A 27,261-nucleotide genomic window follows, 5' to 3' on the forward strand; every position below is an offset into this window, starting at 1 on the left:
TGGTCCAAAAAATATTTAGAGGAAGAAAACACCCTGTTGTCTAAATTGATCCATCACCCAGCACTGCTGTAGCTCTTCTTACAGGTGTCTAGCACAAAGTTAGCTTTTAGGATTGCTATTCCCAGGCTCTAAAAGTACTATTTCACAATCCACTAACATTTGGAGAGCTGCTTCTTACACTGGATGTTCCATTTATGCTCTTTTATTGTACTTGAGAAATTCCCTAAAATGAGTTTCACTTCTAAAAAGTAAATGAAAAATGAGCCCTCATATAAGGACGTGAATATTTATATGAGAAAGGAACTGCCTTCCCTAGTGTTACTATATCATAAATGCCCATCAGTCTTCATCCTGAGACATTAAAAGCTCCTGTTGGTGACTATTAACACAGATAGAAACTGCAGACATCCAGTCTCACATACTTCATTGCACTATCTCAAAATGGTAAAAGCATTATAAATTCCAGTGCATTCCCTTACTGAAGTGCTGTACACTTCTGATAAACTCCAAAATATTGCTAACATACCATGTTCCTCATTAAATTAGCAGGAGTTTATTGATAGAAGCAAACAACTGCAAGCTGTTTTTCTCCCAGAAGGGAGTAGACATTGAAACCCAACGTTGGGTAGGCAAACAAAATAAGGCTGTATTCTCTTCTGATGTAACTTAATCTCACTTTGCTAGAGGAAAAAATGACACGCTTTTATCGAAAAAATAGGAAAAAAAAGAGTTAACTTATCTAATCAGAGTTAACTGTAAAAGGAGCAATGCAGGAAAATTAATGCAAAATCCTGCAGGGTAACAAGTTCAGTTAAGCAACTCAGTAGCTAAACAGTAAGTATTCCAAATTATGGAGTATAAACCCTGATTCATCAGTGCCTACAAGATATCTTTGCAGCTTCATTATCATGTTAATTCGGGGAAGCTGCAGGAAGAAAGCTCCCTGAAAATAAAAAGTTATCACCAGAGGCCCATCATATATGATATATCTTATCTATCAGTGGAATATATTTAATAAATGGGAAAATATGCCCTCATCTTTTTATATTACTCTATTCAACTATTCTGTGGAACTAATTAATTACAAAGTACCTTAAGCTGGGAAAGGGAACACCATTTATAAATTGTCATAATCACTACTGAGAAAGAAGAGCATATTCTTCTAAATTTGCCTGCACTGACAGAGTAAAACATCACTGAGAAGTGACAAGGAGGGGGCTGGATTTGCTATTGGAAAACATGTAGGTAGCATCAAAAATCTGACCTACAAATTTGTTTTGCCTATTTTAATCACTTTGGTTTTCCTCAATGTGAGGACCAAGATAGCGATAAGAAAACATCACAGGCTGATTTGTTTGCAACTTTTCTTCCCCATTAGAACCCACCAGAAAAGTAAGCAGGCCCTGCAGTGAGAATTCTTTTTCCACTTCATGAAGAAACAGAGACTTGAATTTTGGTCATATTTATGGCCAGAAGTCAGAGGATAACAAAAATCTTCTCCAATAACATCTGTAATATACTGAGGCTCTCCAGTCATCTTTGGCAAACTTGTGGCCACAGGGGCCACAGTAATTTGACTCAGTGCCATCCAGTGCTTTTCCCATCTGGCAGCTGCTGCTTGTATTGCAGAACTCTTGCCTGTGATCACTACTCTTAATTATTGCCTTTCACAGGTTTTAGTTACATAAAGGTCCCATATAATATTTCCAATTGCTCTCTGTTCCTCAGGATATTATTTTCCCATTTTCCTCCTGGAAAAGCATCTTATCTTTAAAAGCACACATGAATATGAGCCAATATCAGGGCTGTGAGTGTGTGAATAGCCTTAAGAGCATTGTCCAGCCTCACTAGGAGACTGCCCTTGCAGATGGAGCAGGGGGCTCCATTTCAGCTTGAGCCTTTATCCCTGCCTCAGCTCCCACTGTTATCCCTGTCTCCAGCTCTGCCATGTCTGTGCCTGGCCATGAACCCCACTGATCCACACCTCTGGACCCCGTTTCCTATATGGACCTTGGCTCACCACTGTGGAACAACTCCATAATTTATATTATTATTTTTATGGAAGACTGCAAATGCTACTTAAGTGTCTTTCACAATCTTGTAAGAGGACATAATCTCTGTTTCACATTATAAATAAAATAAAAGATATTTCTCAAGACTCTGTACTGTCTGCCACCATCAAAGCTGATTCAGCATGGCATTCCTCCTAAAACCCAGCACTATTCTAAGAGTGTGAGAAGCAGCTTGGACAAAGACACAGAAGAAGGTCCAAAGCCCTATAGCACTGTTTAAGATTAGGAAGGTCACAGATAAAACGCTTCTAAGGTCTAGATATGAAAAATGAGAACTGCAGGCTTGCGATTATTTGTAAATGCTTTGATGGAAGTCGAAGTTATCTAATTTAATCACTGTTCTAAAGAACTGTGAAATGCACTACTTGACTTCATAATAATAGCAATGTGAAGTCATTATTTTATCATTTCATTGATCATCTGATTTTCCATTTCATTGGATCATGTTCCCCAAGTATTTATAATAATAGTAAGAATTAGTAAGTGCTTTCAACAGAAACTAATTAATTTTAATTTCAAGCCATATAACTGCTATTCAGGTTCTTAATGAGAAAATAATCCTACATTGTAGCCAATATGAAATATTTTCCTTTTTATGCTCATGGTTGATTCAACATGAGCAAAAGTTTATTATGGTGAAGTTATTTCTTTTTGGAAGTTTCCAATACAAGTAGACAAATACTCCAACAGAAAGAGCTGCCAGAGGAGAGTTGATGAGTCACCCTGATGCTGAGTTGATAGACTCTGGTACCGAGTATCTGCCTTCAGAATTGAAAAGGACTTCTTTCCTCTGTGGCACTGAAGATGCTGAATAAGGTACAAACCAGTTTAGAAAGATGCATCACAGACAGAAAAATGATGTTCACTGAAGGAAGCTCATGCATATTTTTCCATTACAATTTATGCTTGCTAGCAAGAAAGGCATACATTATTTCTGAAACACATGAAATATCCATCTTGTATAATTTCTATTTTCTGAATGTGAGAGATCTTTCTATTTTAGTTGCATTCTGCAGAGCCATTAAGTGGCATCCATCATAACTTGCTCACCAAGGAATTATACACAGGAGACAGGAACATTTAAAATTATTTAAACCAAACTTGGAAAGACCCTTAATGGCTTCTCAGTCTTTTAACTTCCAATAGACCTTCTGCTTGTTAAAAAAACCCCTAAAAAAACAACAGAAAAATACAATCAAAAATAAAAGAAGCTACCCTGGCTAAAGCAGTCTTGCACATTATTGATTTAGATAACTGGCTTCAAGACAACAATTTTTAAGCCACAGTGGAGAGTAAATATAAGTTAAGGGAAGAGTCTCCCTTGAATCTCTGCTCATGCTTTTACCACAGTTGTAACATTTATCTTGCTGTCTGAGAAGAAACTGCACAATTCCAAATCATGTCAAAACTATAATAGAACTTTTACCAACTGTGAAATTTCTGTTACATTAGCAGTCATGCACCTTTAGAATTTGTACTAAAACTAAGGAAATCTTGACTGACCTGGTACCATTCTCATGAACAAAGGAGCTTCTCCAAATTCACACTTTCTTGTCCTGAGACATGGCCAAATATTGGTTGTTGTCTTGTGCATAGTTTTCAGGTCAATATACATATTACAATAATTTTGTGTACACAAAAAATATACAAAATACATAACTACAATAATCTTTAAAATGACAGTATGAAGATACCAAAATTTGTGATTTTCAAATGTTTTAGCACTTTATAAATTACTTGGATTTGCATTTACTATAACATGTGTCTTGCAAGAAACTTCAGACATACACCAGGATCCTGAAGTGCAAAGAATCAGAAAAAATATAGACAAAGTATATCTGTACAACTGATTCTATGAACTACAAGAAAAGCAAGGAGCAAAAGATGGCAAACCAGAAAAACAAAAAGTTTTTGTTTTTGCTCTAACGTTGTCATACACTGAAATAACGTTGTTGATCACAGTAAAGCTCATAAAAGAAATTTAAGGTTTACTTAATTTAAAAAGTACCATTTTACACACTCCATATAAAAACAGTGATGCGGATGAGAAGAGACACTTTAATCTAATTTTTACACATCACTGAGAAGTAATACCATATATTTTAACTACTACCACATCATTTTAAAGAGTAACTAAAACTTCATTTTAATTCTGAAAGGCTCCTTTGGATTGAGGGCCTAGAAGGTTGATAATCTTCAGCTATCTTGAACACTGCTTTTGAAAACAGAATCACAGCTCACTCATGGTTTGGACTTGTGCTATTTCCTGCTAGAACGTGTTTCTATCACAATTTGGGACTTCAACTACACTTAAGGAAGGGCTCTTCAAGCAGCATGTAAATCTCTGCCAGTGGACAGCTAAAGACTATGAAAAGGAGAGGGAAGATGTGATTTCCTCTCCATCATTTCCACCACTGTAGTTTCTAGAACAAGAATAGAAATAGTACTAATAAATTATGTAATGAAAGAAGAGAGAAGGCAAATCTCCCTAGTTTCACTGTAGTACCTCATTCAGACAGAATGTTTTCATCATCTTCTATTCCACATAGAAATACTGGCTCAAACAGGTCTTCAGCCATAGTCTTCTGCAAACTTGGAAGGCTACACCAGATGAAGGACTGTTCTGCCATTTATTTTCTTATATTTTAATATATTTCTTATATTTTAAGAACTCATTACTCAAGACAGGTGAATTTGACTCTCTATACAGCAAAATTCCAACATTGAGCAAACATCTGCTACATCAAATAACAGCTACGTTTAATCAGCTACTTTAATTAGAATTGGTTTGATTTATTCTAGTTGCGAAATCTGCTCTTGCTGACAAAATTCTGATGTTATTTTCTGTTCAAGGATTAAGCTTGAAGCTCATTACTGGTATAGGCCTGCTTACAAGTCTGAAAAGAACTTAAAAACCAACAGCATATTTTTCTTTTGGACTAATATAAAAGATTTACCTCAATTTGCACCATTAATCTCTACAAATGAAAGGACAGATTTTTTCAGCCACTGGGGTAGACTTCTGACAATGGAAATCACCTACAGCACCTTCAGAAATGCTCTCCTCTGGAGGTTTGAGAAGCTTTTGTGCTCTTTCTGAACAAGCATGGCTTAAAGGCAACATGTGGTCCAAGATTTATGTAAATTTCCATTAAATTTAGGACTGAATATTGAATGTAATGTTTTCCAATCACTACCTACTACAGAAGATGGTACAGAGTCACCTAATTTACTCTTCCAGCCCTGGGGATAGAGTACTTAATATTCTAGTCTTATACTTCCCAAATGCAAGACTGCTACTCACTTTGGTATGCAAATCTTAGGAGCCAGGAGACAAAAATTCCCAAATTAACAAAAATGAAGTGACTATGTTTTCTATTTACACACTTCAGAAAAGGCAAAAAAAAATCAAATGTGTGCTTCTGTAATAGCTAAAGCAACAAAATCTATTTTCCAACTTCAGTTTCCTTGCAAAGCTGACTACTGCCTCCTTATATACATTCAGAGATGCTATTTCAAATTGTAAGGTCTGCTTGTGTCTTATCATTTTAAAGAAAAACACTGCCATGTGAAGTGACTCTCAGATTGGCTCCTTTCAGATAGGTTAAACCCTGTAGTATGCAGATTAACACATGGTTGTTCTTGGAAGACTGACTCATACTGATCCAAACAAAAAAATTGGTCATCCTTTCATATCCAAGCTCTTCACTCTTAGGACCCCATTTTCATTGCTTAAGCCTGAATTATGGGGACTCCTTCAACAGACTTCCAGGCAAAAGGGAGGAAGGAAAACCCAGTACACTGGCTGACAAAGATGTGCACTAGACAGGAAACACGAAGTTCAGCTGTGGTCAGGCTGTGCTATCAGCCTGCAGCTGGAGGTGTGTGACTGACCCAGCAGAAGGGCTCTGCTCTAACAGGTAAATCATGTAAAGAGCCCCTGGGCAGTGCAGCCCAGCCTGGCCAGCTGTGTCCTCCTCCCAGGACTCACTGTGGCCTCTCACTAAACCCCGCACAGAGCATCCAACATACCTGCTACAAGTACTAGGGAAGTTTAGGCCAGGATTTCTCCAACTTGAGAATTTTAAACAGTACAAAAGAATATAAACTTAAGTGGTTAATTTAATGCTATATACATTATTTAGAGATTTGAAGCTTATAGTACTTTAGCATTTAGGTTATTTGGTTTTCCATTCAGCATAGCCATTCTTGGAAATTTTACATTCGTACAGGAGATCTGCTGCTTTCCCTTAATTTCTGATGGAGAGACTATAACAACACTAATTTTGATACTGGGTTTTTTTTGTATGTTGCAAGGACTTTTAGGTAAATGAATTTGTCACTATAAATGCATTTTTTGACCTCTCAAGCTTTTGTTTATTTTCTGAAATCATAACAGATTTTCTTCAAACAGGATTTCATGGCAAAATATGAGAAAATAAAGTATAGCAAATAAGATAGAACTGTACAAACACAATTCCTGTCATCTATAATGCATGAAAAATACAATACATGCCAAGATAAATATATTTAATCTCTGCACATTGCAGACAACCTGACTGAACAGAAAAATGGAGAAAATCTTCAAAGGAACATACAGAATCCCAGCTTGTTTAGATCCTTGAATATGGGTTAACACCTTCCCCAAGATCTTTATAGCACCTAACTCTTTATTTTACTCACAGAAGCTCAGATTATTGGATGAACACACATCATCCTCTAGAGACGTGAAACCCACCTAGAATGTATGGTAGGACAGGGTGGCATTTCACCTTTTCTCAATTTTTGAAAGAGATTGAAGATTATCATTGGCATGCTGTCTTTAGTGAATCCCTCCTCTCCTTTCCCCTGCTACACACAGCTGTGAGGCAGTTTCCAAAACTACCTATGCTCAGCAGTTCTAAACACAAACGTGTTCTGCATCTCAGATTACATTCCTATGTGCCTGAATTCAAGTATAGCAGCTTTCATCAACTGTTGATAGCTTCATTACACAGCTAAGATTAAATGATTTCACACTAAAATTTCCCAAGCAGTGCTTGCAATTTGCTCTGAAGTAAAATGTGTATGTGCTATTGGAATCTACTGTCAAGCCAGTCTGTATCAAATTTTGATTTAATATTTCTAATGTAGCCGTCTTCTAACCCAATCAAAATAAAATTAATATCTTTCCCACCAGAGTATTTTTCAGACACAGAAGGACACAGTATGTTTCTCTCCTTAAAAATCTTCCTACTGTATGTGCAGTCAGCCATGCAAAGCCTGGGGAAGTGCAAGGATCTTATCTAATCACACCTTTGTATTTAATTATTCCAGACAACACAGAGAAGCACAGTACAAGGATAAAGCACAGAACCAGCCACAGCTTGTATGTACACCTAGGCTGAGCATCAGCAGAACTAATGCAGGGTGGAAATCACCTCCCTAGACTGCAGTAACAATTCAGTCTTCAAGCTACTAAGAGGAAACACACAAAGGCTGCAAACACCAAGAACTCTATTAGACCTGATACACTGTAAGATAATTGGACCAAGTAATTGCACCAACAAGAACAGGTGCACCAAGCTATTCAATTCAGCATCATTGCCCCTAAAAACTGGTTGACTTCCTCTGATTTCCTTTCTAAAGATAGGAACATGAACAGTAACTACTGTATCCTATAAGAGGAAAACAGTCAAATTCCCAACAGAAGATGAGTAAGATTCAATTTAAATCACATTATAATACAATAATTAGCTGAAAGAGATTCTGGATTCTTTTATAATACAGTATCTATCAATCATTCAGCACTTTCAATACTACTACAACAGAAAACAAAACTGATTCAACATGCAAGTAACTCCCAAAGTACTATAAGTAGGAAGCCTCAGAAAGGTCTGAATCTTTTAAATTATTGTGCTCAATGCATTCTTAAAAGGTGTTTCTTCTTCTACATTTAAAACAAGTCAAAAGTAATAGACAAAGCCCAAAAGCACACTATAAATTGCAATTCCATCTCTGAAAAAAAGGCTGTCTGCTTTGCCCTCCCAAAGCTTTCCAACATGACTTCCAAAGGGGCTCTTGCTGCGGAACCAATGACAATGGTAATCAAATTCAGAAAGTCAAGTCCAGCAGCTGAAGGATACTGGCACTTGTTTTTGACAGAAGACCCTTTCCATTATAATCTAGGTTAAGGATCAAGAAAGAAAACCACATTCTTACATGTACTTCTGTGAATGACACATTTAATCATACCTGAAGAGAGCAAAAATTTTGCTAAAAAGGTAAAAAATATAACTAATTTGAATTCTTTCTAGAGAGAAATTTACATATAACTTGATGTCATCTGAAAAAATGCACAGGATTTCTAATAGATTCCCATTAAATAAAAGAGGGGGTGGGAGGAAATTAAAAAAGTTGCAAATTTTTAAGACCTTTTTTTTTTCATCTACCCAGGAATGGCACTTGGAACTGACTATATTCTCAGCAGAGATTTGCCTGTCGGGCAAGGCCACTGACTAATCTAAAGCGAATAAAAATTATTTATCTGAAAAAGAATAAAAAATAAAGGAACCTATAAAAAATAAACTTCCCAAAGAATAGGATCCATTTTTACAAAAACACACACCATTTTTTTTAAGCTAATAAAAGAAAACAAAATTTCAGTGAAAAACCAGGTCAATTAAGAACTCTCCAGTGACCTCAAAGCCTGCAGCAGACCTGCTGCACAGCAGAGCTTGGTCACCAACAAACTGAAGCTATGGTTTCTCCATAATCAAATAATATCCAGTCTTTTGAACCAGAAGTCATAACAAACTTTTAAATCTTGGCCAAGTGTAGAAGGACATATTTAAAATATCTGTCTTCTGCTAAAATATAATCACCCTGCTGATAAAATAAAAAGGGTACCACACAATGCAGGTGGTAATTCTTTCCTCAAAATGTTTTTTTACTCTAGAAAAAGTTATGATTTGACCTCTATGGCAGATACTAAGATAGGACGTTGTTCCTTCAGTAATGACAGTTAAAGCTGTGATCACACAGATAAAACTGACAGTAATCAGAATACATTTATACTTGAAAAAGGGAGAAACTAGTCTTCAAAACTAACATAAAACCATACAAAATCTTCCTTTTGTAATAAGTTCTTGGATTCACTGATCAGTCAGTACACACATTTTATACTTATTCACTCTTCCCCACCATTTTCTGGGCCACTTCACCAGCTGCCTGCAGGGGAACGGAGCCTTTGCAATAGGTATTGTAATTAAGGTAAAAAGGATTCTTGTGGCTGCTTCTGAGTGCTGAGGAGAAATGCTATAAAGAGCAGCTCTTCCCCCAGCATCTGTACTGCACCAGGCTCTAGAGCTAGGAAACATCCTGTAAACATCCTATAACCCTTCACAAATGGAAGCTCATGTCCTGACCCACTCACAAACCACACACTTGACTCTACAAGTCACCTCTACCCACACCACACTCAGCCACGTCAAGGGCAAAATTGTATCACGCCTAATGACTTTCCTGTGGATACACAAGACACATTTCCTTTATGCAGCAGTTTGGATTTTGTTATATGTGCACTGCACTGGTGCTTTTGCCTAGCTGAACACAGAAGATACTCCTATATACATGTGAAATTAATTAGTTTTATACTAATCCACAATTCCCACTGCAAGAAAAAAAGCAGAAGAAAAAGACAGCACACACAGTACTCAGTTTGAACATAATGCTTTTCAACTTTGCTTCCTGGGGAAATTGCCACAAAGCTCACTAATCCCACAGCCATTCCCTGTTACCCTTCTTTCACAGTGTTCCAGCATAATCAGATAATTAGATTTCCTAGCACAGACATTACAAAGTTGATTGAAGCTTTTCCCTGACTCCTCTCATCAATTCCCCTTGTGCTGCTGGCAAGTCTGAGCAGAATCTGGACATAGATAAGCAACTGCATTCCAGATCCTCTCAAACAAAATAAGATAGCTGTGTAAAATTTCTTTTTAATTTTTACTCTTACTAGAAAAATAAAACATTAACTCCTGAGGAGTTAGTGGTCAGCTCATGGATCATTGCTTCATATGCAACATTAGGATTTTCCTGTCCATGTGGATCACTTAAAACTCAATGCAGCTCAAAATAATCTCACATTTTAGTATCCAGTTTCTGGGACTCTTCAGCCTTTAATAGTGTAAACTATTTAGGATAAACAGCACTTCTGATCAAACTTCCACTCCATTTCTTAGCCTCTTACACAAATACTGTATTCCCCAGCTACAGGCTTTGAGTTCATTTAGTAATGTGTTTTCTGAATTCTACGAGACAAACTGTTCTTCGTTATGAGCCTATGTCAATATTCACAGAACTGCTCAGTCCCAAGGGCTTATCTGAGTTTAATGCTGTAGCTGATTCAAGGATTAGAGCAAACTCACTAAAGACAAAATAGAGCAATTAAAAGATGTGATATTGGGTTTAACTCCTACGAGCCCCATAGAAATTAAGAATGCTAGTGGATAATAAGTCAGATCTGGAACAGTGTGCTGTGATAGCTTTTTACAAAAATTAAACTCACAAAGAAAAAATAATCTAAGATAAATACTCAAGTATGACTGATGAAATACAATGGTCTACCTTTTTTTGCCTTGAACTTTAGAATTTTTGCACAGGAATACTGTTCAAACAGGACAGTTGTAAAATCAGTTTATAATTAGTTCTAGCATCTGAGGAGCACAATCACAGCTGACTAACTCAAGTCTGATCAGCTACAACACCAAGTTGGTCAACTCAAGCAACTTACATGCCAGAACAAGAAAACCAATAGAGCAAGTTTCACATTTATATAAACATAAAATAGCATTTTAAGAGTCAAGAAAAGAGAACAGGGGCAAAGTCTATAGCCTAGAGAAGAAGCCATGTTCTGTAAGAGCCACATGATATTAACCAGCATCTGAACAAAGTAAACCACAGCACCTGCTTCCAGCTGAGCATTACAACCACTAGAGGAGGGTGCTGCTTTGTTGAGATGAGGAGAAAGCACCCATACCACAAAACACTGGGGTAAACCAAAGCAGAGGGAATAAAGCTCAAACCTTCAACACAAGGAGAAGCAAAACTTCCCAAGCAAACATGTATGCTGAGGGGTGCTAGAAAAGCACAGAAGTCCACAGTTAACACTGGTGTGAATTTAGCTCTCACAGCAGCTCCTAGATTTGACTCTCCTAAACAGCCCTAGATGGAACACTTCTACCTGGCCAGGCACTGAAGTTTTCTATTAAAGTCACATCTGAGGAGAGGGGGGAGGGACATCCTATTGCTACAGTATATCTGACTGAGGTGGACTCAACAAATGTTATTCTGATTATGGAAAAAATTAGATTAGCAGATTTCCTTGTTTAAAAGAAATACGAACATATAAGCAGGAAACTATTTTTAATTTTCAAAACAATTAGAGCAGTCATTGCTCAAATGCTACGGTTTGTCAGCCTTGACCAACCTCAAGAAATATCTCTGGCAACCAGAACTGAAGACTGAATTGTTTTCATGGATTTATTTCTATTATTTACTGCCTCTGTTAAGGTGGTTTCTGTTTGGTACACCAAGTTCTACTCTGTTTGACACAATCTTATACTGCACAATTTGGATGGTCAAAAATATTTGTGTCATGAAAAACATCACTGTATATAAACAGTAGGCAATTGCATTTCAGTTTGTGATGTTTCATGGGTTTTTACAACATTTTTTATATCACTTTGCCAAGTATCAAACATAATATTTACAAAGAATTTATTTAATTTCTAATAATCTTCTAACATCATAGAGGGTACTGAAATGAAAGCCAAGCCTTTTATGGAAGTGCAGAACTCTGTGATGTCATTTGCAGCCTCAACCTCCAACTGATGTATCCAGAGAGCTTCTAGAACCAAGACCAAAGATTTTGGTATAAAATGCTGACCTGAAGGATTTCTTATCTTTCTAAATATTCCATAAAGCAGTAGCATTTTTGACAAAATATTCATGTTGTTTAGATGAAGTAACCAGAAGTCTGAATGATTAATATACACATATTATAATATGCAAAATTATTGTGAATAACTGTGAAGCAAAGAATCTTCTCACTCTTCCTCCTCCCAGACATACAAGAGCACACTCCCATTTTCTTGTCTTCCCCTCATAATACACTTTCCTTTTTCCTTGTTCTTTTCTCACAGTACTATATGGTTCCCATAGTCATTACTGTGACATTTAGCTACTGAACCAAGCCCATGCCAGATGTTTCTCTCTGCTGTAAAAAAAAGTTGTGCTTTTAGCCTCAATTATACCTTATTTTCTTGAAGCAAGGCACCTGAACATAATCGTTTTGTTGGCAACTTTCTGCCCTCGTCGTATCCAGCTAAAACTCCAGTGGAATGTTTATGTTTAAATGGCTGTACATTGATACAAGAAAACACACACTGAAGTGATTTACAGTTAAAAATTCAGAAGAAATAATGATTAGCAATTTCAGCTGGGTTCAATTGGATTAGGCTGCAATGGAACCAGGGGGTTCCAGAATGGAACCTGAGTCCTCTCCAGCAGCTGGTATTCAACGCTTAGGTAATGAAGCATAATTGCAACTATCAATCTATCAGTTGTTTAATTGCAACTATCTTTTCTTTCTGCTTTCCATGGCACATAAGGGATTAGATTTTATTACAAATTATTTACAAATGCTAAATCCCTTGCATCAAATCTCCAAGCCTTTTGGCAAGGTACACAACGAACAATGATCATTAAAAATCCTAAAGGTATTACTTTGGCTTTTTTTTTTTTTCAAATTAAGATCACAGTGTCAAGGTTTATTATAATTATTGTTCTTCGTTTACAAAGAAAGATCACAAGTATTCACTTTTGACTCTCCAGACAGTAACACAGCTGCAACTCACAGCAATTTGAAAATGTAGACATTACGTTTGGTGGTAAACTCATCACCAGTAGGCAGCACATTGGAATGAATATGTAATTAGTTTGAGATAGTACATTAGGAACATCATTGTGAGTGCATTCAGATACTTACCAGAAAGTGCAGCTGCTTTTTAAAATCTAATAAAAACATCTAAAAAAAAGATCTTGTTTTTTTTTTAAAAAAAATAAATTAAAATTTCTGGACTAGGACTTCTCCAGAACAACCTAGAGAAAAAACTGTTTTAATTCCTTGAAACACTGGCATTCATCCATCTGCTGACACGTCATGAATTTCATTACCAAGCTGTGTAGCTATCTTGAATGATGTCAAAATGTGGACTGTAAACAAAAAAAGGGAAATATTTTTTTCCTGGGCAACCTTCAGGGCCCACTACTTTGTCTTGCCGTTTTACCACAGCCACCTGCAATGGAAACAAATCTTGCACTAACAAACTCCAAGCTCCCTTAAGAGTAGTCTCAGCAAAGTTCTCCATGAAATTACAAAAATGCTATGCATCCCAAAGCATGGCCTTATAACTCTAATTTTAGGGTGTCTTTGTAGAAGATTTCTGAATTTGGTGGTATGATCACAATGTTAAGAGATTTTGCAATATTGCAGTAACACAGTTAAGGAATAACCAGAAATTACCTGTGAGAAGAAGGGAACATTGAAACTTGCACTAATATTCTCCAGAAGTGCAAAGATACCACTGCAACAGAGACACGTATTTGCCAGGAACAGGTACTTGATGAAACTTGATTCTGGATATACCAACTTTGATATATTTGAATCTTTTATTTATAAATAAATATTTCAGCTACTTAATACTTGGAAGTTGTCACAGCATAGTTATTCTATTAATCTATCTATTAAACACGATCCCTTAAAAGGAGCTATTCTCAGTTCTGATTTATGACCATTAACTATATTTCACTTTCAAAATCATCCTATAGACAAATTAACATTTTCTCAATACAGTTTCTTCAGACACAGGAAGTGCCAAAACTTGCACTGGCAAATCTGCAAATAAATCTATATCCCCTTTGTTCAAAAAGTTTTGTTGAGCCACAGTCCTTTGTACTCTTAAGGTAAAGAAGACACTGTTCAGAAAAGTGCTGAATGGCAATGCAATCCCCTTGGTATAAATGTTACAGAGATATCAGCCACAGCCTGGTTTTACTATGCTGTTATGACAATGGAAAAGAGCAAGCAACACCAAAAGGCCATGCTTTTCTACAGATGCTGCTAAAATAATCCAACAGTTTAAAAGTTCAAACAAAAGGCAACAAAGATCTAAAGCTCTCCAAGGGCTATTTAAGTGCACGCTGGCTACACAACCATCTCTACTTCAGAACTGAGAAAATGTTTGGCAAGGAATTCACAGGAAAGGACAAAAACCCCTGCATCTGGAAATAATGCTATTTATAGAAATTGCTCTTTGGATCATTTGCTGTGTGGAAAGACTTGCATGCAAAGGCCCAGCCCTCAAGTCTTCAGCAGCTTTCCTGTGGTCTTGTGTGTGCAGGGCTTATGGCAAGAGTTTTTTCTTGACAGTCTGGAAACCAAGTTAAGCTGTCACAAAGCAATGTATAACAGCAAGTTCTTGTCCCTGACCTGCTTAAAAAAGATTATTTTTTAATTTAGTTTTCAAACAACATTTTCACCATTTGTAACACAATGGTTGGGAGGTTGGTTTTGTGAGAGACAGAACAGTAAAATATTCCTATGAAAAGGAAAGCAAATTAAGGATTTTTTTTTCTGCTTTTTGGGGGGTAGTAACATTGCAGTGTTAGATATCTGATTCAGATAAACAATAAACTTATTACCCACTCTGGTAAAACATTCTATACTTCAGATTTGTATGAGGAAGAAAAGTGTTATATTCTCATTATTGTTGTGTTAGGAGAACACAGAGATCAACTGCCTAACCCACCACAGTAATTAGAACGTTTCCCTAGCAAAAAAGCTCTGGATTGCTGACAGAGAGGGTATTGGGAGACTCAGAACTCCCACAGCCCTTTGACAGTGCCATTACAAGGCTCTTCCACTGAACAATAGAACTCATGGTCAAGTTTCTTCAGTATGAAATGAGCAAGGCACTGTTAAATTATTTCCTGTTTGCAACTTCCAAGTTTTGGAAAGCATAGTGCAATATTTTAAAAATGAAAGGCACTGTACAAGGAAAACTCATGCTATTTCTCAAGCATAGCTAAATGCTGACTTACATTTAAAAATAAGACAAGAAGGTAGTTAGAAAAAAACACAGCAAAACAATCCAAAATATAGTGTTCACATTGATATTAGCTGAAATTGTCATTTAGCTGCCTCTGAAATGAGGCACCTTCAATCTCAATTGCAGCTAATATTTTCCAACTGAAAACCCACAAAGTATATGCTAATAGAAATCCAAAATCAAAAGTTGCAGAGGAAATACAATTTCTACCAGGAAACACAATTTCCATTCCTTCTCCAGTGTAATAAACTTAATTCCAGTTGTGGAAAGGATTGTTTTTCTTAATGGCATTAACTTAAATGGAAATGAAAGGATCATGTTTTATTACAAAACTCTCTTAGCTTTGCTTCAAGTGCCTCAAGGAAACTTGCTGCCTCAGACTAAAACCATCTACATCAAATACAAGGGAAGTGACCTTCTCATACAAGTGCCCTGCATGAGCATAGACTCTGAAACTGAAAGGATCTAAGCCTTAGAATGAAATTCCTACCCAGCTTTTCAGTTGCTGGTGATAACTGCAAGAAAAAAAAAAAGTTGCACCCAGAGATTGAGATGTAGTTCAGTTCAAAGCACATTCAAATATTACTGTGCAGATTCGTACTGTGCAGCACACTGAGCCACAAAAGGTGGGTATGCAACTGAAATGCATGTGTTTAAATAAAAGGTCCCATGATACTAAATTTATCTAGATGAAAATACTGGCAATACTTACCAAGATTCTTCAGCTCACTTTCAAGTGAGTGAGAGATTTTAGTTTCCAATAAATATTAATAAGCTTAAACAGAAAAGTAAAGCTGTTCTATTTTGGTAAAAGTGACTTTGCATCTTCTGCAGAATACTATGAGGCTGCAGAACCAGACTGAAAGAAGTAAACTAGCTGACAACTACTTTCAAATATTTTATTGCAATCTTACTCTGAGTGATAAAAAGGAAGATGTAAGTGCTGCATCACGTGCAGCTATGCTGGCATCATTATCAATAAATCCAAGAAGCCTCCTACTGGATTATACAAAGTCTTTCCAGCACAGCACTGAAAAGACGCTAAATGTGCTGACATTGTTTTAGTGAGGAGAAACTGAAATTTTACAGCTGGAAGCAGGGGATGGGAAGGCAGTCATTCCCTCTGCACTTCTAAAACAAAAATTACCAGTTTTCAGCAGCAGAAAAGGAATGGCAGGAGTAGCAACTGAGCTTTATAGCACTCTGGGGCTGATCAATCATCGGTCATGTGGACAGCCAAATGCTTCAACTTTTTTGCTAAAACCATTCATCATCACAGTGGAAAAACTGGGCACCAACTGACAAACTGGGAACCAACCAGACAATGCTGAAATGTTCTGATATTACAGAAATCTTACAATAAAAGAGAAATGTGTATCTTTGCATAAGCACCACAGAAATTCCCACCCAAAGAATGGCATATCCTAGCAGTTTGTGAAGGACTGTTGAATTTAAGTGAAACAGCTTTGAATTATATTTCTCTTGCAGTTTAAGAAGTATCTATGGACTGAAAACTCAGCCTGCAAAAGATAGAAAATGAATGCAAGGAATTAGGAATCGGGTATGCATGCAAGATTCCAGAACAAGTGGGTGGGGAAAAGTAGCTTTAAGTAATACAGACTTTTTGCTGAAAAACTGAGTACATCCAAAAGAAATTTCAGCCTGTGGTTTCCCAGGACAAACATCCAAGTTCAACTCCAGCAGGACAAGAGCTTGCTCCTTACAAGGAACAAAGTTCTCTAGAAGATACAGAGCCAGTGGATTGACTTTTCATAACTAGAATGCACTTCCTACGCACACATATTTTAAAATACATATTCATGAAAAAAAAGACCAAAACAAAAACAAAAAACAAACAAAAAAAAACCACCCAAAAAACCGTATTCCTGATGTAGAACATGAGGGTAGCTGAATGACAATTAACCTTTTGTCCTTTAGCAAGAAACAAGTTCTCCATTCAGAGCTCATTAAAATCAGAAGAAATTGGATGCTCTGAGGAAGGAGATGTTGTATATAAAATTTATCTACTTATCTATTCTTGCCAGGTCCCCAGTCAAAACAAGAGTAATTTCTGAGAGTATTCCCCCTCTGAATATGCCTATTTCCCAGAATTAAGCACAACTTATTCCCTATTTCACAGGACACAGAACACCCAAGGCAAACAGAATCATTTTATTGTTCTTATCATTATTGCTGTACTGCACATTAAAGAAAAAGTTTTAGAAGACTGCTTAGTGCATCTTCATGTCCTGAAGTAAGATTCAAAAATAGACATCCATCCTTATCCTGCATCAATTGCATCATATTCCCCTGGTCAGAAAATAATTCTGTTATTTGCACATAGTAAGTGCCACCTTTTCTCTTGAAAAGTAAGTTGCTTTTTTCACCCCTTACCCTTGCAAGACTCTCTTATTTATCACTAGCCTCCTAATGATCAAAATAATTGAATCCAAAAACTTAACACACTGTGGACTGTTAAATCCATGTCCAGGCTCTACCTTCTAGAGTAAACAAACATAATTTGTTTAAAAATCACTCATAGTGGATAGAGACAAATATATTCATTTTCATTTTCCTTTTTCAGTCTCCTTTCAGATCTCCCACAATATTTTCCATGTGACACATGATTTAAGTATAGATCTTGTCAATGCTACTGAAAGGGAAATCACTATTCTTGCATGAACTCATGTTGGTAAGAAAAAAACACTGCTGGAAGTGTTACCTGTAATTAATTTTTCAGTTTGATTTTTTGTAATTTTTCAGTTTACATTTGATTGTTACATTTTACATTCCAACTGCAGTATTTTATAATGTAACCTTTCTTTCTCTATTTAATTTTATTGATTTCAGATTACATTTGCAGTTCACAGTTAGGCTTTCTAATCTTGCCTTCAAAAGTGCTTGCATAAAACATGGAGATTGAATAGGTATTCATGTAATTACACATTAGCAAGAATGAAGAATTTAAGAATCTGATCCATTGTCCACATATCTTCCACACACATATGATCTGTTGCACTCATTAAATAAAGAAGTATTTTGTGCTCTGCATCAAAGACACATAAGTTGAAATTATCAACCCAGTACAACAGCATAACTTGCCAGTTTACATCAAGAAAAGATAGGGTAAATTGGGCTTTTTCTTTTTTTTTTTGTACTGTAAAAAAGATTATGCTCAATAAAAAAAAAATGGAGGTGGAAGGGAACCCACTTATTACAGTTTAGTGTAAAAAACATAATAGTTTCAAGAAAAACAGTACCTCCTGCACTGGACACATTTTAAATTAAAAGAACTATGTGTCAAATTGCTACAGCAAGAACATGATTAAAAATGAGCACTGCATTTTAACTGTTAAAATGTGAAGTATGCACAGAATTTCTCTTTCTTTTTTTTTGGAAGCAATTGTTCAAATAAACACCTTTTCCCAAGGTTATCTCCTAACATCCATAAAAAAAAGGTGGAATATTTGCACATTTCCCCTTGTTCTCTCCTTCACTACTTTGTTGTTAAAATAGCATAAAGGTTTAGTGCTGCTACAGGCTCCCAGTGCTTTACATTTTTGAGTCAATATATATCAAAAATCTGACTGCCTCACGCATTTTTATAGCCAAGAGCATCACTTGCCAAACTCTAGGCTGAAACCAGAAAAAATGACTACATCTTATTCTCCACTCTCAGCCAAAGTTCAGTGCTAAGCAAGTTGCTTTGGTTACAAGCAAGAATCATTTTCAGACAGCTGCTGCTTTATAATTAAGCTGGGCTGGATTTCATAAATTCTCATTTTCCTTTATTCTGTGGCAGCCAAAGAGCATCCACTCATCTTTAAAAGCTCACCTGACCTAGTGAATTCATGTCAGTCTTTTTGAGCAGGCCACATTCTGGCTAATTCTTAATTCTGTATCCACAGCATGCTCTCCCATTCTAGGGCAATAGCAACCATTTCCAAGAAAAAGTATCCCCAAACTGTAAAAAAAAGAGGAAGAATGCTTTCCACAAAACAAATTAAAAAGTGGTTGTTCCAAACAGGAAAATTTTCCAAGCAGGAAATCATCTTCAAAAAGAACGTACTACTGCTGGAAATAGAGTTTGTGATGGTCTTGCAAAACCCAATTAAGTGATACTAGGAGGAGCGTGCTAAATGCTTCTTGGAGAAACAGTGAGGTGCTACTTTTTCTGTTACCTGTTACTTTATTTTAACTAAGTAGGCCTTCTGACCTACTTGAAATACCTTCTGCAGTCTGACACCACCTGACTGAATTAGAACTAGCTGCAGCTTTTCCAATAGGTTGTTGAGACCAGCAGCAGTAGCTAGGTTACAAATTGTAGGTAAAGAGCTGCAAGAGCAGTGAAGGCTAGAACTTACAAAACATTTAAGTTTGGAGATATAATAAAGTGAATAGTCCTTAAGAAAAAAACAACAGAGGATACCTTAGACTTGCTCCAAAGCAGTACCTTCAGCTCCAGTGACATTTTCTTCCACTGGTATGTTTCTTCTATTTTGCTCTAAGTCAGGTCCATCCCTTCCAATGCCTATGCAAATTTGCTAGCTTTATTCTAAGGGAGAGAAAATAAGTTCACTGTACTTCTCAGGACAACACACTTTTATTTCAGTTTTGATACTCTCTTGCAGATAAAAACAGATCCACTCAAAAAATGGAAATACTTTCTCTTTTTTAAAATTTAACACAGACTGCCCGTATATGCCAGGTATAGCAGCCTAGCGTAGTTCCCTTAGTTTCAGTGGAATTTTATGATTTATAATTTTATAATTTCATAGCTTAAGACCTCAAGTTCTACTTCAAAAGCCAAACCAAACAAAAAAACCCAACCAACCAACAAAACCCAAGCAACCTACCCCCAGGTTATTAAACACTTGAAATCTCTGTGTCCCCAGAGAGGGCCACAGGCACTGATTCCCCACACGCGGTGCCCCTGAGCTGCGGAACGCGACCTGCGCCAGCCCTGCGTTCCCTCATCTGCTCCCGAACGAGGGGACATGGTGAGGATACAGCCCGTTCCCTCATCTTCTCCCGAACGAAGGGACACGATGAGGATACAGCCCTGCGTTCCCTGACGTGCTCCCGACTGAGGGGACAGGGTGAGGATACAGCCCGGACCCTGCGGGGACCCCGCGGGCCACAGCGCGGACACCAGGGCCCGGCACGGCCCGCTCGGGCCCGTCCCCTCAGAGCCCGGCGGGAGGGCGGGAAGGCGCCCCCTGGCGGCGCTGTGGGGCTGAGGGGCCCGGAACCGCTCGGGAACGGCGCAGGCGCTGGAAGCTGGAGGTGAAAAAAATGCACGAAATTCTCACCAAACTCAAGGGCAGATCAACCGAAAAAAACCCCAAACAAGTCACATAAATTCATCTCGAGTTACTTTATTTTTCACAATAATAAAAAATAAATTAGTCATAAACAAAAATAGTTAACATTTTTTCATCAAAGAGAAAATGTATACAATATGAAAACGATGCTGTACAGTTCTGGTTCAGGTACATTGCCACGGATATATATTCCCGAACGAGTCAGAAAGCAATTTGCCTATACTCTCCCCCTTTAATTCACTCAAGGAACTGGCTAATCAGAAAGTTTAGAAAATTGTATTATGGATTTACAGTATGACATATATACAAAAATATATATGTAATACCTGTGCTATAAAATTCCCTAAAAAGATGGGTTAGTATAATGAAAAAGCTGGACAAAATTTGAATGGTATATGCAAATAAATACATATTAAGTCCCTTTTAATAAAAAAATCTGCCTATTCTAAATATTTGAAATATTTTGGTGCAGTGGCTTGTTCCATAGACACAGCTCAGAATTACATATTTCCCATAGACATCTTGTATTTACAAATAACAACAAAATAAGTTATAATAAAGTATATCCTTCTGCCAAAATCAATTATGAGGGTCAAGTAGACAATTTTATACATATTAAAAAAAAAAAAAAGTTAGGGTTTATTTTGTCTCCTGTCCTTCCTGATCTTCTCTGTAGATCCTGAGTGATTATGATGGGACTTCACAAGCTCGTATGTACCCAACCCCTGCCAAGGCCACTGGTCTCAAGAGACCCAAACACAGCAAGGAAAAACAGGTCAGGACAAGCAGCAATGACTCTTGCTGAAAGGACAATTCCATCAGAATCAAGCTCCCTCTTCTCCAGGTATGATGGTACTTAACTGTATCCAATTACAGTACATGGGGATATAGTAAACTGGGGACTCTCACTGCTCTGAACTTCTGGTTACTAAAAGCTGAGAAGCAAAGAACAAAATTGAGGTCTGCTACAAATTCTCTTAAATGGAGTTTTCTCCTTTTCCCCCAGCTGAATTTTGCCCACAGTGAAACATTATAATGATTACAAGTTTGCTTTAAAATATATTGAAAATGTTTAGTGGATGATTTTTCATTTCTGATGTAGAAATAATTATTTTACTGTTTTCTAAACAATGCCTAATTTAATCTCTCCCAAACATCGTGTAAGTTAAAAATAAATGAAGTTTACTTTCATGTTCAAAATTTCATGGTTTTTGTTTCAATTACAGGCATGCATATGAATTATCTGCCCAAAACACAGAACAGCTCCTAAGAAGTCAGAGAACATTAAGTCTCAAGAAAATCAGGTAAACACACAGCTTTTCCTATGTGAGGACCATAACTCTTTCTGTGCAATAGATATTACATATGAGCATAAAGGGCCACTACAGACTTCAATAGCTGTGCAACCACAGGTTCACTGCACAGGAACTAATTCAGTATGTCCTTTACTACTATGCATTTAAAACTAGCCAATATGGATATGCACAAATACCCAGGGCTGGCAAAAATACAGCTGTCTTAACAGCTGGGCTTATTTCTAACACAGATTCTTATAAATTAAAGGCCAGTTGAGGATTTTCAGTAATTCTGTCAAAAGTGAATACTGTCATCCAATGGACAAAAGGATGAAAGTGAGTTAAGAGGAGAGGAGAAGCCTTGGTGTTGGTGTAAAAGGGAGATAGGTCAGGATGAGGATGGGGAAAAGCAAAGCCCTAAAGGCACATTTTTCTACTTACAGTGGTACATGTTATAAAGAGAGGAGGCAGTGCCTCCTATATGAGCCCTATATGAGCCATAGGCTGTTTGAGCACCTCTCTCCTTCCTCCCTCATTGGTGAACTGGCACTTTCTAGGACTACAGACTATATGACTGATACTGATACTGGCATTCTATGCCATAAAACTGGGATCTAAGTAATAACATTAAAGACTGCTTTATTCACACAAAAAGTTCTCCATTTGCTGAAGTACTGGGAAAAAGCAGGAAAAGTTTATGTGTGTAATGAAGAAGACAGCAGTTCCCTGTGCAGGGATTCTGAGCCCATCCAGTACAGGTGGGCTTCAGGGCTGGCAGGCGTGCAGCACACCCAGGACTCCTGTGCTGCACTCCCCAGCACTGCCCTGCACTCCCAGCACTGCCCTGCACTGCCCTGCATGCCCCAGCACTCCCCTGCTTCCTGACAAGCCCTTCCCTGTTCAGAGTCCTGGGGACTGGAGGTCACAGACACTGACTCAAACACTGTCTCATTGCTGGCCAAGTCAGACACATTCACAGGGTCCTTCCCACAGAAGCTTCTGCTTCCACATCTTCTGGGAGAGGAAGGGAGAACTCCATGAATGTAGTCTCTCAGATTTGGTGTGAATTTGGTGTACACAAGGAATTCCACCTACATATGCTTGAAGGTGACATTGCACAGGAGCTAGCAAACCCTGACAGGCCCTTGGTAAGTTGATAAACAACTGCACCAGGAATCCTGGTTCCAAATGGAAAGTGCTTTGAGACACAGAGCCTGCTCTAGATGAAGCTGATTTTGGCCAGATGCATGTGTATAAGACATGGAAGTTGTATGCAGATTTTACCCCATAAACAGCTGGACTCTTTCAATTTATTATCTAACTTACTCTTGTCTTCCTGGATTGCATAAGGCATCTTCAAGGCAAGGAAGCATTTTTTTCCACTATTCTGCATGTTTTTGACTGATGTTAAAATGTCAGAAAAAGAAATTAAAACATTAAAAATCAGAAGTCTGCATAATTGATATTTGTAATTGATAACACACATAATTTTTTAGCTATACTGGTTTCATATCTGCTCTAAGTCTACTACATTCATTAAGGCCACCTTTGAGTTACAGAAAATAAAGTCAGATCCTCTGCAGGCATCAACCTAAGTTGGGGAACTGCTCCATCAGAACACTTGCTATAGGCAAATTTCAAAATCATGCTTTGTGAGATGGTGAAATCTTAGCACAGCACTTGTGCAGACAATATTAGTATATCAAAGTGCTGATGAAAAGGGCTCATTAGTTCATTTTGCAGGAACTCTTTTAATAATGCTGACACACGAGAAGAGATGATAAATGATTAGGTTCAGCAGCACTCTGGCACTTTCCTTACCATTAAATATTTAATTAGGTAAACCTGTTATTTTTTTGTTTTATCTGTTACATCTGAGAAATGTCTCTTCACTTACAAAAAAAAAGTGCAAATTGTGTAACCATAGTTCACTACATTCAATTCACAAAGCTGTATACACTACATGTAATACAGGATTATACTGCTATGTGTATGTACACATTCTTTGATAGCTGTCACAAACACTGTTTACGGTAGTGGCAGCTTAACAGAGCCTACAAGATGATCCTCTTTGTAAAATAAGCTAATGGCCATATATTGCAGAGCAAAATAACAGATTTCATAAAATAAGAGGATGTGTCTATGTGCTGAGTCATTAATGGTCTCACACCCAAAGTGTGTGTAAGAAGAATTTGTCCTACGACTGCAAACCAGACTCCGTCTGCATCTCATTTGCCTTGGGATTTTCAGGATGCCTTTTTATGGAACAGGTATTTCCCTCTAGCTGACAGGAAACACTGCCTTGGGATGAAAAAGACAACAGCAAAAATTACATAATGTATGTCAAGATTTGCTGCAATGAGATACACAGATGAAAATCTGTATTCAGAAGTACTGGATTCCAGAGCTGTTTACACTGCACTTTATCCATATAATTCTTTGGTCAAGAATCTAAGGAACATAATAAATCTGTAAGTTATCTTAGTGGATAAATCTTTGTAATACAAAGGAACAGGAGGACTGTGAAAGATTCATGATCTTGAATAGTTTCCTAGAGTTTCTGTTTCTAACAACTTTGTATCTACTGTTTACAGTGAAAAAGCCCAAGTCAAAGTGTACAGAAACAGCCAATGACATTTTTGGCTCATATACAACAACTGATAGTCACAAAGAGTACCTCCCAACTTTTAGGGGAAACACTTCTTCATTTCATGTAATGAAACAGCAGTAGTTCATCATGTCCAAAATACATTTTTCAAGAGTGACCAAATCAAAACATTCAAAAGTTAATCGCAATGCAAGGCAGCTTTTAGACTACAGGAAACCCACCTTCCTGTGCCTCCCAGCACACAAACTGATGTGACTGGTTCCATGCCCAGCAACCTTCACCTCCCAGTGCTCCTCTCCACCAAAGCAGTAAGAAGAAAAGGATACACAATGAGGCTCAAACATGGCTCTGCATCAGTGGCAGGATACCTTAACCACACCTCTGGGAGTGACTGAATACAGATTATTACAGCTGTTTTACTACTCGGACATCAGGCACCTCAGGAACAGATGCATAGATGGCATCCCTAATTTACAAGCTGTAATAAACAGCTGAATAAGCAGAGGTGTTTATTTTTTCCCCTCAGCCTTATTTACACATTTGAAAGACCTCTCAAATAAAGACTAGAGAACATGCAGATAATGCAAAACCTCATCTGCACTGCATAGTATAGTATCTGCTTTTAGCAAGTCTCAAGGCTGTGTACAGAAATTGCAGAAATGAAAAATCTCCACTTAAATTCAGCTCTAAGTCTACAGCCATTCTTGAGTAATAGAAAAGGAGTGGTATGAATAGATCTGTGCAATGAAACATTAAGCAGAAAAAGACAAGTATGTTGTAATAACTGATCAAAACCTGAAGAATGTCAATAGCTAAGAACCCCTTTTTACAGATACTCAGCTACTCGACTCATACTGCTGCCTGATACCAAGAGTAACAGACTCTGCTGTAAGGCACACAGGCTTCTGTCCTTTGGTGGTTGTTTCAGAAACTGGTGACATATCCAGACTAGGTCTGAACGAAGTACTTTGGTTTGGCAGTTGTTAAACAATAGTGCAGAGACAAGATTTAGGCAAGATCCCAGTTCTGAAATAAGTCCCCTACAGAAAAGAGACCTCACCAATGGAAACAATCACTTTTCATACCAGTAAAGGCTCTTCACCTTTCTGGTTAACCTGTCCCACTGACAGCTGCAGCTGCTAAAGAGCTAGACACTAGTGCCACTCTGGCAGGGAATGTATCTTAAAATCCATACAAAATTATAAAAGTGTATCTTCACGAGTTTATGAATTAAATATAAAGGCACCTTCTGGCAGTCAAGTGTGTTTATATTTGCTACCTAAGGACAGGACATCATTTAAAAGGACAACTGAGGGAGCTTAACAGTGACTCTGATTTATTATGAATGGACTGAAGTAGTTAAAAAAAATATGTTAGAGTGCTAGGAAACGGATGATAAATGCTTTTCAAGGGTCTGGTTCTTTGGGAAGTAATTTTTCTCATGTACGTTTCATTGATTTAGTCCTCTAACTTAAGGCAGTCCAAAATACCAAGCACTCAGAAAATAATGGAGCAGCTGCATCCATACTGGTCAATTATCTCCAGTAATTGCCTGCAATTGATTCTAGTTTTCATTAATTTCACAATCTTAAGGCCAGTACGTTCCTTAAATAATTATCTGATGAGCAGGTGCAAATAATAGTATCATTAAAAATGAATGCTTTAAAAAAATCATGATTTTACAACAAACATCTTAAAAGAGATAACTGCACAATAACTGAAAGGGTGTGAGATTTAACCATAGCCTTGATGCACTCAGCAATATAAACCCCATCTCTAAGAAGCTACAACTGCTGCAGTCAAAGCTGCCCAAGCTCCACGTGAAGAGTGCCACTGCTGCTCTGAGCAGAGCAGGATTTGTTATCTGCGCCCCAGGAAGCCTGGCTGTCTGTTTGCCACACGGGTACAGGAGGCACAACAGGCTGTTTTGTAGTAGGTGTACACACAGAGACGGGCCTGAACCACCACATTGCAGTTGTAGTATTTATCCTTGCAGTTCTCATCTGTGGAGAGAAAGGAAGAGAGAAGAAACTAAAGAAAACAGTACTAGAGCAACAAAGAACCAATTCCCTTCTTTTTACCATGTAACCTGTATTTAAACGGTCATTGTCAGGTCAAAACAGGTTATCTAAGCAAATAAGTTAATAAGGATTTAATATAAACACACATAAAGCATGAAAGAAATATAGCTGTCCCCATTTCCCCAGGTTTTTAATGTTGTTACCTAAAGTATGTTGAAAAACTCTCAACTGAAAGTTGTTGGAGACCATTAAAACCATTTAACCAGAGTTAAAACTGTCTCTAAATTCTTACATCTTTCTCTTCCTAGCCATTCTCATTACTACAAAAATCAAATCTGTATGAGATGAATAACTAATTCTAACGCAAATTAGGTGCATCCCTGTATTTACTATATACAAAAGGAAATTGCTTCATTGCACTTAATACCTTGGTTTAATTTTGTTGGTTCTTATAGAACTGTTTCCAAATAGAGTATATAACGATCCTTTTTTTGTTTTAAATACTCCTCCAAGAGAAACCTCGGAAAATGCAAGAAGGCTGCAGAAAAACACACTGTATGTACCATTTTCACAGAAGCAGATCTCTCACCTTCTCAGCAACTTCAAAAATAAGCCAGTTTCTTACACATTACAAGGAAAACATTTTTATTGGAAACCTACTTTTAAAGCACAGAAAAGAGCTGTATTTTGTATGAAAATAAAACTCTGAACTCGATAAGGAAAATACACTATTAAAGCCTCTGCAAGACTTTAAAATAACTTCTCCACTAGATGGAGTTCCGTAGTTAAA

General features: G+C 37.3%; 2 protein-coding genes across 10 annotated transcripts in view; both read right to left on the reverse strand.

Annotated features, from left to right (window-relative positions):
* Positions 1-20,478, reverse strand: part of MYO1E (myosin IE) — a 226,931-nt gene extending 206,453 nt beyond the window's left edge. For 4 of the 7 annotated variants that reach the window (XR_015275809.1, XR_015275810.1, XM_086848965.1 and 1 more), the window contains exons 1-2: positions 20,080-20,478; positions 19,653-19,778 (exon numbers count right to left, since the gene is read on the reverse strand). The gene's annotated coding sequence lies outside the window, so the exon portion shown is untranslated. The remainder of the gene's footprint in view (positions 1-19,652; positions 19,779-20,079) is intronic. The other 3 variants (XR_015275811.1, XM_086848967.1, XM_086848966.1) reach the window with 2 other exon arrangements.
* A 103-nt stretch (positions 20,479-20,581) lies between these two features.
* Positions 20,582-27,261, reverse strand: part of THSD4 (thrombospondin type 1 domain containing 4) — a 248,947-nt gene continuing 242,267 nt past the window's right edge. For all 3 annotated transcript variants that reach the window (XM_023934118.2, XM_086848971.1, XM_023934119.2), the window contains one exon: positions 20,582-26,453. In XM_023934118.2, the coding sequence (XP_023789886.1) occupies positions 26,311-26,453 (143 nt within the window). In that variant the 3' untranslated portion in view covers positions 20,582-26,310. The remainder of the gene's footprint in view (positions 26,454-27,261) is intronic.

This window comes from Cyanistes caeruleus, chromosome 13 (genome assembly GCF_971803275.1).
Source record: "Cyanistes caeruleus chromosome 13, bCyaCae1.hap1.1, whole genome shotgun sequence".
NCBI classification, from domain to species: Eukaryota; Metazoa; Chordata; class Aves; order Passeriformes; family Paridae; genus Cyanistes; species Cyanistes caeruleus.